The sequence below is a fragment of the Megalops cyprinoides genome, chromosome 5 (genome assembly GCF_013368585.1).
Source record: "Megalops cyprinoides isolate fMegCyp1 chromosome 5, fMegCyp1.pri, whole genome shotgun sequence".
Lineage (NCBI taxonomy): Eukaryota > Metazoa > Chordata > Actinopteri > Elopiformes > Megalopidae > Megalops > Megalops cyprinoides.
Genome location: NC_050587.1, coordinates 27,624,113 through 27,640,614, shown reverse-complemented (window position 1 = coordinate 27,640,614; position 16,502 = coordinate 27,624,113). Strand labels below are relative to the sequence as shown.

The window sequence follows — 16,502 nt, the reverse complement described above, 5'->3', positions numbered from 1 at the left end:
TACAGTATTATGTTGCACATACACAAGTGTAGTATCTGCTGCAGTTTTTATAGTTTATGATGTCTGATATGATTTTTTTTTTATTTTGTACTATGTTGATTCTCTATGTTGTTAGCTTGAAGTTATAAGCTGTTTTTCCAAGTTGCACTTAGTAAGTCTTCTAAACCAATAACAAGAAGGAACTCCCCCTAAATTGTATTTCCACAGCAAAAAAAAAATGGTAATATGCTTAAAGACATCAACACATTTATTAATTCATGAGGAATTAATTGCACAGGAAAACTGGACTGATAAGGATTCAGTGACACCAGAGAGGATATATTTGAGGGCTTTTGCCTGGAACCGGCTTAATCTCCATAGACAAGTCATTTCATTTCAATCACAATTTCAGCACCCAAACAGAAGAGAAACGACACTTTGCATAACTTTTATGAAAAAGCAAAAATCACAAAAATCCTCCAATATTATCTAGTTTCAAGGTAAGAACTCATGAACTGAGTTTTTTTTATTTTTTTTTATTTTTGGGATAGTCTTTTTGTTTAGTTAGGGGGCGGGGGGAGTGTTTCACTTCATGTGATAAAAGGACTATTTGTGGAAAGAAATCAGCCTGTCCCCCCACAGGGTTTTGTATGTCTCCATTCACTCTAATGAAAAGCTCTGGTTCTAAGGCTGGGTTGAGTCATCAGCTGGAGGAGATGGGGGGGGGGGGGGGGGGGGCGGTCAGTCTAGGCTTACAGGACACAGTTCAGGATGTTTAATTATGCATGTTAGTACGTGACACACATTATAAATCATATAGAATGTGTTATTTTTGACCAGAGTTTTCTTTCAAGTATAAATAAACTGTTCATCACCCAATTTATCGGTTGGACCATGATTATGGGATGGCAAAAAGGCAAGGAACATGAAAGAACGAGTCTCATAAAGGCAGTATTAAAAAAATAACATGTACAGAATGAACATCTCTATTCCAGTTTAAATTCAGTTCTGAGACAGTACTATTATACAGTGACTTTGGCAGTAGTCAATATATTTGATTACTCCAGTTCAGCGGTTTTCAAACTGGGTTTGGATGTAGGCCACTGCTGTATTGTAAGAGGGATTGAGGTGGGTCAAAAATAGTCCTTCGACAGTCATTCAAAGTAATCATAAAAACATGACACTAGGGAGTGCAAGGTATTCTTTTGACTTGTTTAAAAACATCTATTTCAAATTCAAGAATACCTTCCTTTAAGATGCACTTTAAAAAGGGGTAGCTAAGGAATTCATGGTCAGGCTTTATTCAATTTACTGTGGAAGGCAGCACGTCAGTTTTAGCAGCAGAGTTTGAGGCAGTTTAAGTTCATTACATCTGCCATCCAAGACCAGCATCTCTGATATCCCTGCTCACGGCTGTATTCACCGGTTAGCTACCTGTGCTGGAGGGTTTTTAAATTCCGTTCCATCACTCTGAGCACTGAACAATGGCTGACACTGTGTGTGAAAATGATCGAACAGAGGGGGAGATGTAGCCGCGCTTCTACAGGCACAGAGATCTCACTTCCACCCAACACCCACATCCTATTCCACGGCCACGAATAAAAGGATTTCCCAAAGAGGACTTAAGCACATTAACTCTCTCTTCTCGCTCTGCCTAATGTAGACCGGTGCCAAAAAGAAAAGAGTGCCCATATCAACCCCCTCTCCCTTCTCCCTTTCTCTTTTACTCTTTCCTTTTACACCCCCCTCCCTTCAACCCACTCATCTCAAAATTGACACAAGATGTCTAAAAAGGAGACAATGACAAACGAGGAAGAATATGAACTGTAACAGAAATAATGCAATATAATGCGGTGGAAACTGCTGCGAACTGATAACGGCTGCAGTGTTTTTCCTAACCGGATTGTTCTGTCGTTTGAGACGGCATCAACTTCAACCCAGAACTGAGAACTCCCCCTGCGTCGCCAGTCAAAAGGATGATTGAGCGTTGCTTGATAAAAATAGAACCCCTTGCCATAATCTGGAAACCCTAACACTCCGCTGAGTGTGTGGGTTTAAAGACTGGCAGATCCAGCGGCTTTTATTTTTCTATTTAGCTAGAGGTACTTGTACTGAGGTTATTTTTCAAAATCACTGTGGAAAATTTGCAATAATTAAGTACTTGGATGCATTTGGTCCAAACTATTCGGACTGTTAATCACTAATGACCTTTGAAGATTCATTTAACATTTATGATATCATGTGTTCTTACATGATATCATGACATTACATGAAGGAGCTAGCTTCAATGTTAAAACAAACCATTACTTTGTGTAAAAAAAAAAAGACACAAACACAAATTCTCCTGATGTTGCATCAAGCATTCCAACTGGGGAAAAAAATGTCACGACTCTGTTATGCTCATTCATATATGGAGTTATAGCTTACATAACATCTGAATAGGTGTTATAATGAATGATGGTGAATCTAAAAATTTCCATAATCAGCTTTCCTATTATAACAAAAAAGAAACCACCAATAAAACATTCTAGGTCTCCATTTCTCTTGTTACCATTCATGTTACAACGGTACAGTAGTTAAGCCTTCTTCCCACGTGTCAGTCTTCACAACGGTCAGTCAAATGATTTTATAAACATATTAGTTCAGTAATCAAAGACATTTAAACTTCAGTCTCAGAACTGTTCATGCTATACTCATTTCAGCAGTCATTCTAGAATTAATCACAGTTTAATAAAATATATAAATAACTGAAAGCATTCCAGCCACCCTATGTTAAACATAGATGGACAACAAGTAAATTAATAAATTAGCCATAATTATATTATTAGTACAACACAATAGTTTATTTCAAAATTGTAAAAAAAACAAATCAAAATGCATTTCACCATTGTTTACCATTGTTTGCTAAGCCTAGCTAAGGCTTGCCTCTGAGAACATGCCAAGAACAAGGCCCTTTTATTCGGTATTATTCTACACATACCGCTTCATAATGATTTGAGCAACAAACATTTTATTTGCTCATATTGCTTCTTATCATAGATTGAATTCAGGGTGGCTTTTTGTTTAAAGGCGTATGCATATTTTGCTACTTAAATATGGAATAACTCGGAGTTGAGTAAATTGGGTATGCAGTACGCAATATTTATTAACATAACTCTCATCAGCATCCCATGTAGGCCTAGATAGCCTTATCTGCTAAATGAATGTAGCTCTATTCAATTACTGGCATGTCCCCTGTGTGTATATTTTGGACCGAACACAAAAGATGCTTAACTGCCCTATTCCCAAGGCCTAAAGGACACATTCGATTTCTGCGGTAGAACGGAGCGTCATTTTCTCAGCAGTGGCAAGCTCATTTGCACCTTGTTACACAGTAGTCAGAGGTAATTCTAAAACCATTACCAAGTACAAAGTGGACAAATTTGTTTCTTGTAATAAGAGAGGCACAGGAGGTATCGCCACTGTGTGTGCTGCAGTAAGCCAGCACTAGAAGAAGAAACTCTGAGGTACTCCCCAAGGCTGCTCAAATTAGCCTCGCTGGTCAACTAATTTTTAAATGACACTAAGTGGCGTTACATTGAAATGCCGTAACGTGAGGCAAACACAGCCCCACCCAACTTCCTAATGATTTCAAAAAACTTCTATACTGTTTGCAGCTGCCAGTAGGTCTCTTTTTGACCGTGTCAAAATGATAATGTGTCACTCATCTGAATGGCCGGGTCCGTGCTGGAGCAGAACAGCACCTACCCAGCGCAGCGAGCAAGCCATAATCTCTGAACACCACCCACAGTCGTGTACAGTTCATTAGCCACAAGCGAGACCACGTGCTTTCTAGTCTGGCGTGGAGCTCGTTTAAAATTGAAATGAGCTGCACCTCTTCGAGCATGTAACTTCACAACAAAACGCACAAAAAGGGAAAGGGAACATCGATCAGCATATTCATGCGCCGAGCCGCATGCTAATACTGGCTTTTGGTGCGTAAGGAAAAAGAGCCAGAGTCGTGAGGCTCTACGCACCGCTGCATCTCGCGGGGGTGAGGTTAGGGGTTCGGAAAAGTGCACCCGTCGGTCCCTCCTTCCGAAGCAGGGAGCCCGAGCTGGCCAGAGTCACTGCTAACGGAGATCAGCCTGACACGGAGCAGTTCTTTGACGGGGCTATCATTCTGACGTGAGCGTGCTCCACAATGCTCCGATGCAGACCCATTCATCTATTTCGACCTTAGCGCACAGATCCCTCTATCAGTGGGGGAAGGTGGCAAGGCGGGAGAAGGAGTCCCACTGGACGTGCTCGAGTGTCGGGGAGTTCGGCCAGGTGTAAGGATGTCGTAGAAAGGCCTGGGGAGATTCATCGAAAAGGGGTTCTCATACTCCTTTCGTGCACAAGCTACAAACACACACAGCATGGACACGCATTCATAATGTGACCTAAATTAGATTTATTTGGGCACAATCATATTTTGCCTCCATCCTAATCCACCAAACAAATGTTGAACCGCAACTGCAATCTGCATTAGAATCTAAACTTGCATAAAATTGTATTTATTTGATCATTATTGTAAGGCTTGGCCATCTCTTATTTTTCGCTGCATTTGTTTCTGCATGTCATTCTGACATTGTTCTGCCGTGGGTTTTCATCATTATCATGTTTTCTTTAAAATGGAATGCAAGTTGAATTGCTTCTGTCCAAATGTTATCATATTTCCGATCGTATAATCTTGTTATAACCTTATTTAGTTTCTGCCATGGCAGCAACATTGTCTGTATGATTTCCACATGCATTTTTATTACCCAGTCTTGTCTTTTTTCATTCCTGGTCAAGCTTACATTATGATTTCTGTATTGATTTTCGGAACAATATGAGTTTATATTCTGCTGCATAGTTTATATCAATAAACCCAAAAGAAAGACTCTTTGAAACAGACTTAACTTCATACCAGCATATGGCTGCTAGAAAATAAGAACCGGGACTCAATACCTGTAGCAAATGTTGCCATGACTGATGTGATGCCTCAAATCCCAGGCTTTTCTTGACATATTCCACCTGACCAAGAACGTCTCCTTAACCTAACAGTTCCTTTCAAATCCTTCTTTGTAAACATCTCTGATCTAGCCTACACACATCTTTATTCCTCAGCCAAGGACACCGGTAACAGCAAAAGCTACAGTCACATTACCAAGGCACTGGGGCACTCCCATCAATGGAGCAAACACTAATGTGCCCTCATTCTCTCAACTGCAAATGTAAAGTGTATTAGGCCATCGGTGGACACATCAGTCCTGCTGGAAGCATGAAAATCTTGCATGAAAACACCTGCGCTCAAAATACCACCTTCCTGGGTGCCCTGCTGGTTTCCCAAATGCAACTCCAATGCCTTCTGTCCACATGAGAAATCTGTACTCAACTACTCTTTCTTAACAATGGAAAGAGTCTCTAATACATAATAATACTTATTGGCTGCAGAATTTGAATGTTATATCATGATATATTATTATTAGAGTAAGGTGACTGGTGTTACATCCCTTCATATTCTTATTTACTTTCTGGCTTTGAAGTCACTGCGCTAGAGGGAAGACAAAAGTGCCTTCACACCCCGAGCAGAAGTGGCCTAAATACAAACTACAGAGAGGGAACAAGCTATGACTTGTAGCCAACAGTGCTTCCATGAAGGGAAGGGGCTGGGGGGGGGGGTTGACACCCACAGACCTCATTCCTAATTCAGGACAAAGCTACTGTCACACAGACTTAATCACTATACTCCACATCAAACTGCCCTGTTGGCCTCCACTTGTTCTGTTTCTATCTTTTAAATTAAACACGCAAATGCACACTGTAATTTTGAAAATTATTATAAACATAATTGGCATCAAACAATCAAAATAAATGTTAAGCTTAACAAACCACGAAGAGGATATCACAAGCTAAACTGACATATCTACAGGCTATGGCAAAAAAGAAAAACCTTTTTTTTACCCTACAGCAAGACTCGGCAGGGCAGTTTCAATCTAACGCGCAGCAGCACAGCTAAAAGAACTATCATAGTGCAGAAGAAAGTAATCAGAAAATACATCATCTCTAATTACTTCGGACTGCCTGCCACTGCATTCGTGACAACCCCGGAATGAGATTTCTCATTTGGAGCTTACAAAAAAAAAAGTTACGTTAGGTTTAACAATCAATGGGATTATTGCACTGGATGTCTTGGCCCTTCTGCTTATAAAATGTTGTGCTACTGAGAGATTTAATCAATTCTGAGCCATTTTTTCTTCTCTCTCCCTCAACGTCAGATGCCCGGCTCAGTTTATTTCCAGGAGAAGAATAAACGGTTCCTTAAAGCCCCATTTTTTTAAAGCACAACTGCTATTTGTTTGATCATTTTAACCCTCCTGCTGCCACACTTTAAATGGTGAGTCTCAGCTGCTGGAGCCTTTCCACTTATATGCAGCCTCATGTGTTGTCTCCATTTGAAGAAAGTCCTTTGCTGAGATAAAAGTTTAGTCGTATATTCTGAGAAAAACCACTGCTTTTGTTATGACTACAAATTTTACCCAGAGCCGCCCTTTGAACACGAAATATTATGCACTGCATGGATGATGGTGATTGAAGTTAGATTTTTATGTGTGTACTTAGGCCTAGTCGTTTGAGAAATTAAGCGTTCAAATCAGATTTACCACTCAAAATAACCATTTTCGAAACAGCATGTTTCACACCTTGTTAATACTGATGTTGTGATGAAAAAATAATTTGACTTTGAGAGCACGCTGGCCAAATCCTGGCAAGACTGGTTGAAATGTCAGTCATGCAGAGCACATGGAATTAAAAGCAAGCACTGTGTATCATAAAAGCAAATCACTGAAAGCACACACCATAGCAATGAGCACAGCCCCTGCGCCTCTTAAAAACATGCTGGTTCTCAAGTCCTGTCCAGACCGAGCAGACTCAGCACCCTTCTCTCACTGCAGTAGCTGATTAACCAGCACACACACACACACACACTCCGCTCCACGATTATTTGTATTTGTAATACACGATTTATAATTATACAAATCGAAAGCAACGTCCTCAAAAGAAGTATTAAAACGAAATGCTTATTTCAAGCTATAACCGTAGAACAAGGCTCATTGCGAAAGATGAGAGTTGTAGGAATGCTTTAGAGAACATGAGCAAGCAAAAAAAATCCACACAAATGAAAAGGAAAATGCTGTATTCAGTCAAAGTACAGAATATATGACAGGGAATTTGCATTTATTTACGTGTAGCTATTCATGCAAAACAATTGGGCTCATGTTGCAGGGGAGATGACTGACTGCAAATCAATGAATTGTGATTCTAAATAATGCTGCATTGTAAAATGCTCCATGTTTACTAATGTATAGCCATTGCAGCTTAGCTATCAATCAAATCTCATGCCGAGTTCCTCTGAGGTTAGCACTAAAATCATGTGACAGTTTGTTACACAAGCTGAAAATAAGTCACAATTTTTGGCTTTGTAACAGTGTCAAAATAGCTTTAACTAATCAAAACAGTTCAGATACTCATCCAGCAATTTTTAAGTTTAAGCCAAAGTAATTTACTTTTTCATGAAGGCTTTCTCCAAAATAAGTAACTCTGTAACTATGGATACAGATTAAAGGCATTTAAAACAGCTTTTTATCTGAGTTTACCTGCATCCAATCTCTGAACACAGCATTTCCATATTACAGAGACTGCATGGGTTAGCTCTGGCGAGCCGTTTCACAGAACACTGCCATATGACCACACAACTGCATTAATATTTCTGTACTGATGGTTTAATTAAATAAATAGTAATTTCTGATGTGATATTCCTTCCCATTTTCCATTAATGATACACTCATAAAAAGATATATTATGAAATTAATTTTAACCAGGGAGCAATAACAATATGCATTGTACACGGGCCTAGTTATTTCTTGGGTAGGTGGTTCTTTTCCACAGCGATTTACAAGGCTAATATGCCATGACAGAATTTAATGTATATCACAAGCCCAACATGTTTTTGCTCTCATGAGACAACAACATAGGTATAAAACAGTGAGAATTCAATTCAATCAATACCCCACATTCATTAACTTTACGTATGGTAAATTAGTTATTAAATTAATAAGGGACCAAACTCTGATGATTGAGTGCTGCTGGGAGAACACCGCAGCACTGGCCGAAAAGTGGCCACAAAAAGTGGCCACTATGACTAAAAAATTTTAGTGGGGATACGCCACCAGCGCAACATGACGGATTAGCACTGTAAGTGCCTTATGAAGAAACAGCCTAGTTATTATGTAATGTACTGACAGCTACAAATCTACAAAATTGCCCACTAGCTTTTTGCATTTTTTCCCAAAATCACCACATTCCTAAAGCAAATATGCCAGGACATTCACACCAGCCTTATCTATCTCTGTCCTTACATTGATCTCTTAATGCTCCCTTATGTATTGTTAGGTTGAACACTTACATCTCCTTGGCTTTAATTTATAGAAATCTCAAATTCTGGATGTTGCTTACTCATCTATTCATCTCGCTCATTATATGGTCTGTTACTGAGCCATATTAAATAAAGCATTATGAAGATGTTTCCGAATGAAGTCATTCAACTGAAGCCTACAGGGGGCATTTAAATTTACAAATATCCCAAACTGAGAAACCATAGTCATTTTTGGTTGAAAACCTGAGAGGCACTCTACTGTATTTTTCATTATATTCTCTAGAAATCTCATACCTAACCTCAAAAAGTTCACTCTGAGCATTTCCAAAATATCCACATACAGATGCCGAACAAAAAAACCTATTCTTGATTTCATGTCTTTGCTGCATAGGCCCAACGATTCATTCTTCCTATGATTTGCATTGATTGGAACTGGAAGTTGGAATTAATTAAAACGAAACGCAATTAAAAAGAAACACAGAGACATGAAAAATTCAGGAAAATTCAGATCCTTACAGGAAGATAATATTCAATATTTCATACACTGTGAAGGCCACCATAGTTTGCAAAGTGTGGCCCAGCTGTAAATAATGTGTAAGGACAAACTGGTTTCTGGCACCAGATTTTCTTTCATTGAGGAGAGGAATAGGCAGCATTAAGTCAGTCTGAAGGACAAACCAACACAAATCAGACACCTATGCTCAGTCTGCACTTCCTACAGAGAGGGGAGGATGGGGGGGGGGGGGGGGGTTGAAATATTCCACTGCATTCCACAGCAATCGTAACACTATCTTCATTTCATGGCAGGAACTTCATATTTCTCATGAATATGGTGCACTCCAGCACTGATTAGGAGTTCAGAATGATATAGTCTCTGCAGCTAATCAAGAAGAATGCCCCGTGATTAACCCTTATTGAAAACTGCTCCTGAGGCAGAGTGCACAGGCGAAATCAAAGTCGTACATCTTAGGGATTTACAGACGGAGTTTCACCAGTCGTGCCCTTGCTGCATGGCTGCATTCGCACAGATGGACCTAGAAAACAATCTTCCAGCATTATGCTACAAAGGACCGTGTATTTTATATTCAAACTCAATCTAATTTTGTCTAAGCAGTGCTTGAAACACTCATACCCGACACCCACCCCCTAAGGCAACCATAATACCTTCATTATATCGCTCAAAGGCAAAAAGCCACTAATCAGGGGATCCACCAGAGCCCCAGACCCTGAACAGTACCTGATCTTGTTCCTATTTACGATGTTATCCTTGAACAAACAAAATATTTTCATAAATAAACCTTCAAAGATTAAGACTTCTGCACATCTTAGGAAAAGAGAAATACACACAGTGAGAGTGTTAGACGGTTTTGATGTGAGAGTACTGTTTAAAAACTCAATTGCTTTACTCTGCATGGTGTCCCTTCTCTCACGGATCAGCCTCATATGATATTCATTAGACTGGAACATCAAAAGCAACACATGGTCGAGCAACGCTCCATCCCCGACAAGCCAAAGCCATCCTCACCTTCAACACTCGCAGGCAAGTCACGCTCATCAACTTTTTATAACTCCAAATGGACTCAAGACCCTACAAAATGGCAAGAATAAAAGTCTTTCCTCTACTCCACTTTCATAGGATAAACAAAATAAATATTTAGCAGAGCTTGTCTGGAGCAGTCTTTGGGAAAAAGGAAAGCAGGGTTGAAAACAACAAATCAATCCCACTGTCCCACTATGTCAAGGAGAAAGGTAAACACAGACTTGACTTGTGAGGACAACTCATTACAAGGAAAAAAGAATGCAACTAAATTACTGGCCATAAGTAATACTATCTCCTGCATGCTAGCTGAATACCTAGTTGTGCTGGACCTTACCAAACATTCTTCTAGGAAGTAAGCAATGTTACGTTAGTAGCTACAATATTGTCTATTAATTACTCACAGTTTTTCTTCTATTTTATAGAATGCATCAATATATGATTTTACTACCTAACCTAAGATTCTATCTTGTACATGGTTTTAATCAAAATTAGCAGGTGTTACTAACAAAAAACATTTAAAAACTAAAACCAGCCTACCACATTTCATTACTAAGAACCAAGGGTAAAGCACCCTGTGTTTAGATTGCATCAGCCCAAACCGATCTGTGGTTTGGAAGCTGCCCAACTACCACCCTGAAAGCTATTTATGACCCCCAGCAGAATTAAGGGTATGTTTTCCCTAAATAACATAAAAACAAATAGCATAGGACTCGCTGTCCTCAAGTCATTTTCATGGTTATGAGTTCATAGAGGGCCACAAGTTTTATGTGCTTAAGTGGCACTACATTTTGTTTGCAGCTCTGCTAGGACATAAATAATGTATTAATGCATGGAGCCTAATCTGTGCACTTTAAGATTCCCTTGATGGGTATGTAAGGTCTATTCATCAAGTCATAAAACTGTCTTAACTGCAATTTCCACCTTTCAATATCAAATGTATGTTTGCCTGAATCCTTCGAGTGACACACTCCAGAATGCTTCACAGCTGGCTTCGACTCTCATGAGCAAGTCAGGTGAAGCACCTTGATCAAGGTCACAGCAGTGCTGTCCCTTTTGATATCTCTACCTGCAAGCCTCCAGCGCTGAGTTCTGAACATAGCTTCACATTTGCACTCCCATCTCTGTGTAAATCAGGCTAAAGAAGCACTTCAAAAAGTTAGAAGCAAACACGGAGGAACCCTAAGGGATGTCCATACACTCTGGCAAAGCTACTGAACATGAAAGCATATTATTTAAAAATCAGTATTACATGACATCCATATAAAGTACGACCCCTAACACACAATGCAACTCAGCCAATCAGAGGAAACTGAAAGCAAGAAGGGACAGTTCCTTCCTTGCTTTACTGCTGTAGAGATGATTAGCACTGCAATCTCAGACTGTAGATGTAAAAAGTTCAAATCTGTAGAACTAATATCAAACATTTTGCATGTTCATAACTCTGCTTTAATGATAGGAAAACCAGTACTGCCAAGTTGTGCTTCTGCAATCAAATATATCTTGGTCATGTTTATCTGCCGTTTGGAATTATCTGAATCGAAATCCAATTTTAGCAGTGTAGGGCCTAAAATCATTTGGAGATTTTTCATTTTATGTTCGCATTAAGTTGCAACCATGATTACACAGACATAGATTTATAGACCCTTGTCTTTAAGAATGTCCTTTAGACAGCGTAGGCTGTGGAACGCCTCATATCTCAGCTACATCCCTTTGGTCATTTTCAAAAAGACTACTATAATCAAAACGACCATTTTTCATCAGCAGATAGAGTCCTTCTTTCCTGTAGACTGGTGTTCAGGCATCTAAGAACAGTAAACTGCAACCCATTTTACAGTGAAGTCATTTTACTATATGGGCTTTGTATTGCTTCCATGTTAGCACTTACTAAAGCATCCTGATGTGAAATAAAATGTCATCGTTTTACAGCCAGCTACATTCGAATATGATGTAGACTCACTTTCAAAAGTGAAAACACACATTTGAATATCAGTCTTGAAATTTCTTTTGTATCTCACAGAAGCAGAGACTGGAGATACAGTATGTAAGCAATGATTGTATGTATATGTAATTTATGTGGCAAACAGCAAAATATTACCAAAGTTCTCTGGGCATGAATCATAGATTCACACCCCCCCTCCCCCCCAAGGTGGCACACTGGCAAATGTGACTAGAGAACGGCTTGAACAGATTCGTCAATACATCAATGCCACAAACTGCAAGAAACACTGACGCAAAAACTAAACGCTGATTATTTTTTTCCGATAACCAACGTATATCAGTTTTAAGGCAGTCTCTTTCATCCCTTTTAAACAAAGCATCTTCCCAAATCAACTGAGTCATAGTGGAAAGTGTATTTAGTTTAATATGCAAATGATGTACAAGTATATGACTGACAGAGGTGCAAAAAGCAGAAGGCTTTATTCGTTTATGTGGAGAACTCTGAATTAATGTATCTGTATCTCATCTGTAACCTTTAATTGAATGTGCAAACCACTGGTACCCACTTTACTGCTGTTAGTCTCAGGGTCACGCAAAGAAATGAATTTATTTTCCGGGCTGAACTTGTAATGTGCCATGTCTCAGGTTCTAGCCTTATAAATAAGCTTCCCTCATATAAGAGGTCATTACAAGGTCCAGCTCAGCCCACAATCCTGCACCAATAAGTCTGGAGCAGTCATTTGAGCACCAGCGGTTCTACAAAGTTTTAATGAACCAGTCAATGTACATTTCAGTAATCTAAAGGCAATTATCTATGCAGTGGTCTGGAAAACTACAAATCACATTTCATTAATTATTCACAAGGAAGACAGGGCTGTCCCTCACAGAGTTAAAATCACACTCAAATTAAGCCTGCCCGATGACCTTCACAGTGCTGTATTTTAGCTGTTCCAGATGTTACTTAATAGGTGCAGGAAATGTTACACCTTTTTTGCATTTATGCATTAGGATGCTAACTTTATTCTGGGTGTATCCAATCTTACCGCAATCTGCGTTCATGGCACAGTGAAAGGCTGTATAATTAAATGATCTTCCAAATCACCCAAGGATGACAAATGCATCTCATTTTGTACCAACCAAATGTGGACGTGATATCATGGTAAAGATCCATCAGACCATGCTTTCCCTGTTGACCAAATGGCACTACCATACCTACAGGCTCCGAACAAGTGAAGAAAAGTGGCCCATATGACTGCATGCCTTTAGAGAGGAAATCTTTTCTAAACTGCCCTATCAGAAGGGATCAGCAAATCTAGCATGACAAAGCTGCTGAGCGTCTGCCTGGTGAGGCTATGCTAAGTTAATGAAAACATTACTGAAACCCTCTCTCCGAGTTACATACTGTAAAACACATCAACACATACAAAGGGCTGAACTCAGCACAGGAACTGTCAATAACCTACAAAAGAGCGAAATGGAGAAGATCTGACCACGAGTCTCAGCTTTCCCTCTCTCAGCATCTCCCCATCTGCCAGCTGCCAGCAGCAGCAGGCCAGTCAGAATGTTTCTATTACCATGCATAATGGACATGCACCTAAGTAAATGAAGAGCAATTGAATTTACAAATGAATTTACAGCTGTCCACGCATGTTACCATTTTGTTTGGTTCTCTACCGACTTTCACTTTAATTTGTCAAATCCCTGATAACTTGCAACATACCTGCCCATTCGAGCAAACACTTCTCCAAAAGGACAGGCCAATACCAGGCTGTTCTGGTACTGGTCAACAAAAGGAGGTGGGGGGGGAGTAAGATCCACATGTGATATGTAACATGATTCACATGACAAATTGTTTGCTTATTCTTAAAAATATCACTCAAATCCATATATATTTCTGTCATTATCTGTGGTCTCCTAATTACATGATAGAAAAGCATGAGACACGGTTTCCGGGGGGGGGGGGGTGGCCTTACCGATGCAAACATCGATTTTGCCCTTAATGGCAGCCTCGTGCAGTGGGGTGTAGTTCCAGTTGTCACGGGCGTTTGGGTCGGCGCCCTGGCACAGGAGCAGACTGACCACCTCGGCGTGGCCGAAGGAGCAGGCGTTGTGCAGCGGGATGAGGCCGCCATCATCGCGGGCGTGTACATTGGCACCTGTCTGCAGGAGGTGCTCCACAACATCCTTCCTTCCAAACCCTGGAGGGAGAAGGAATAGACTGTCACAATTCTGTTACAAAGGATTAAAAGCAATAACTACAACCTGTCCACAAAACTCCGCCTTTGAGAAATAATAAAATGCTTTGGATATGCAAAGTCATCATCAGGAAAAAAGAAAACCCTCATTTTCACTAACAGTCAATCAAAGAAAAATGTCACTGCGGCTGTTATATGTACAAAAGGACAAAAGACACTCCACCTTTACAGTCTTACAGTGACACTGATGAAGGCAAAGCAGCAGAAGTATCTGTATCTTCCCTTCTTGAATCCATAACTTAACAGAAAACATTTTAAACAACTAGTCTTACTTTTGAGTGCAGATCTCTGGTTTGTATTCTTATAGACTCCGCTCTCCAGACAAACAATCTATTCACGTTTTCTTTTATGAGCGACTCAATTTGTCATGTTTTCCGATTAAACCACAACGTTGGACAAATATAATTCATAACTCGTAACTGATTTAATATCTTTACGTGCCGCATTGAAATATGTATATGAAATAGTTTTGACGACCACTTTTAAATAGTTATAAGCAATGAGTTCATTTCCTTGTATCATTAAAAACAGTCATATTACTCCACTGTGCCATAAAGTATCCGACACAACAGGTGTGTGATGGGCCCAAGCTTTACACTTTTTGACCGTTAGCCAAATGGTGGTATATGATTTCCACTGAGATAGGAAAAACAGACTGCAAAAGCTGCTGTTTTAATGGCCAAATGGTCGCACATGGTTGCCACTCTGAAAGGATCATTTTCTCGCATTTGGGTATATCGGTTGTTTATCCAGCTAGCCAATATAAGGGCACTTTGATTTCGTGTCGTGGGGGGGGGGGATAACCTACTCTTCCCACCAACAAACAAACTTCACTGCAAATAACTAATCGGCTAAGTTTGCTTGTCTGGCGTTCTCAAAAATGCACTCGTGCTAGCGTTAATGGTAGCTAGCTAGGCAACCTCCACCTCCCTAACCTCACCAAAACTTAGCCAGCTATTGCAAGTTACCGACCCATCTGGATATTGCCGCGGCCACTTTCGGCTAATCTGTTTCTGTTTGGATGGTCTAATAACCAGCTACCTTACAAGCGATTAAAATAAAATGGGTAACTTATGTTAGCCAGCTAGCGATGTAGTGTTAGTTGGCTGCCTAACAGTTACAGACCTGCGGCGAAATGCAGCGGGGTTGATTTGCGCCCAGCCATGTCCTTGGCATTCACATTCACCGAATCCACCAGCCTCTTCACCCGGGACACGTCTCCATTGCGACAGGCCTCAAACAACTCCCTAAAAGCCCCGCAACCGCTGCCCACCGGGCTGGTGCTGCCCGAGTCCGGGCTGGTGCCGCCGCTGCTGCCCCCGCCGGTTGAGGTCGAGCTGGTACTGCTGCTGGCGCTGAGGGCCGCAGCAGGGAGATCGGGGGAGGCCGGAGTTACCTCCGGATCCCCGTTGCTATCCTGCTCAGCTCCAGCCGGAGCCGAAATCGCTGCACCCACTGGCACCGAGGGAGAACCCGGGGGAGTTAGGGACAGAGAGGTGTTCCGCGGAGGGGAGGAGAGGCTCTGCTGCTGTTGCTGCTGCTGCTGGGAAGAGCGACGAGACGTCGCCATTTTCACAACAGTCCCTCTGGCAACAAAAACAGTTCTGCTGAACTTCCGGGAAATGGCTAATCCAAACTTCCGTCCGTCTTCTTCGCTTGAAAGTGAAACTGCAGTTAAAACAGAATAAAGGCACATTACTGCCACTATCAGTATCGGAGGGATGCGTAAGACGATGCATCGTCCTAACAATTCAACATCATTGTATCTAAGCAATGTCGTCTCAAAACATGAGCACTAGAGTTTTCTTTGACATGTAAGAACTCCGATTTCGACCAGTCGCATGACCACCTGCATTTTCTGAGAAAGGCAAGCAATGCAATATGATATGCTGTACGGTTTCTGGTGTTCCGTAGTGACTGCAACAACCATGCTTATCCAGTACCCTAAACGGAGAATTCAGTCCACCGTGTCCATTCTTCCATTTCTGTTCTTTCACAGGTTCCAAGCGGATGTTTCTGCTCTTTTTCGGTTTCAGGTGAATTGCATCACAACACCAGACCACGCGAATCCATTCCTTTGAGGAGTGAATTTGGACATTGTAGCAATTCCATTTTCCATCCACATCTGTCAGAGAGAAATACAGCACACCAAGTGGCCCATCAATGAGTATTGGGCCCCCAAACTTGAATCATTGCAGTATAGCGAAGAAAAGTGTCTTTATGCCCGATTGCCAGCAGGTGTCTGTGAATAGTCAATGAAAAACTGCATTTGTTTTAGTATTTTCCAATCTCTTATTGAATATTTTTGGTTAAAGGCAAGTTTCTAGGCATTTTTACTGGATTACTGTAC

At 40.7% G+C, this 16,502-nt stretch overlaps 1 protein-coding gene across 2 annotated transcripts in view; it reads right to left on the bottom strand.

Moving 5' to 3' along the window:
- tnksa (tankyrase, TRF1-interacting ankyrin-related ADP-ribose polymerase a) overlaps positions 1–15,735 on the bottom strand; it is a 111,782-nt gene extending 96,047 nt beyond the window's left edge. For both annotated transcript variants that reach the window (XM_036528289.1, XM_036528290.1), the window contains exons 1-2: positions 15,278–15,735; positions 13,871–14,095 (exon numbers count right to left, since the gene is read on the bottom strand). In XM_036528289.1, coding sequence (XP_036384182.1) covers positions 13,871–14,095; positions 15,278–15,722 — 670 coding nt within the window. In that variant the 5' untranslated portion in view covers positions 15,723–15,735. The remainder of the gene's footprint in view (positions 1–13,870; positions 14,096–15,277) is intronic.
- Positions 15,736–16,502: the final 767 nt, after the last annotated feature.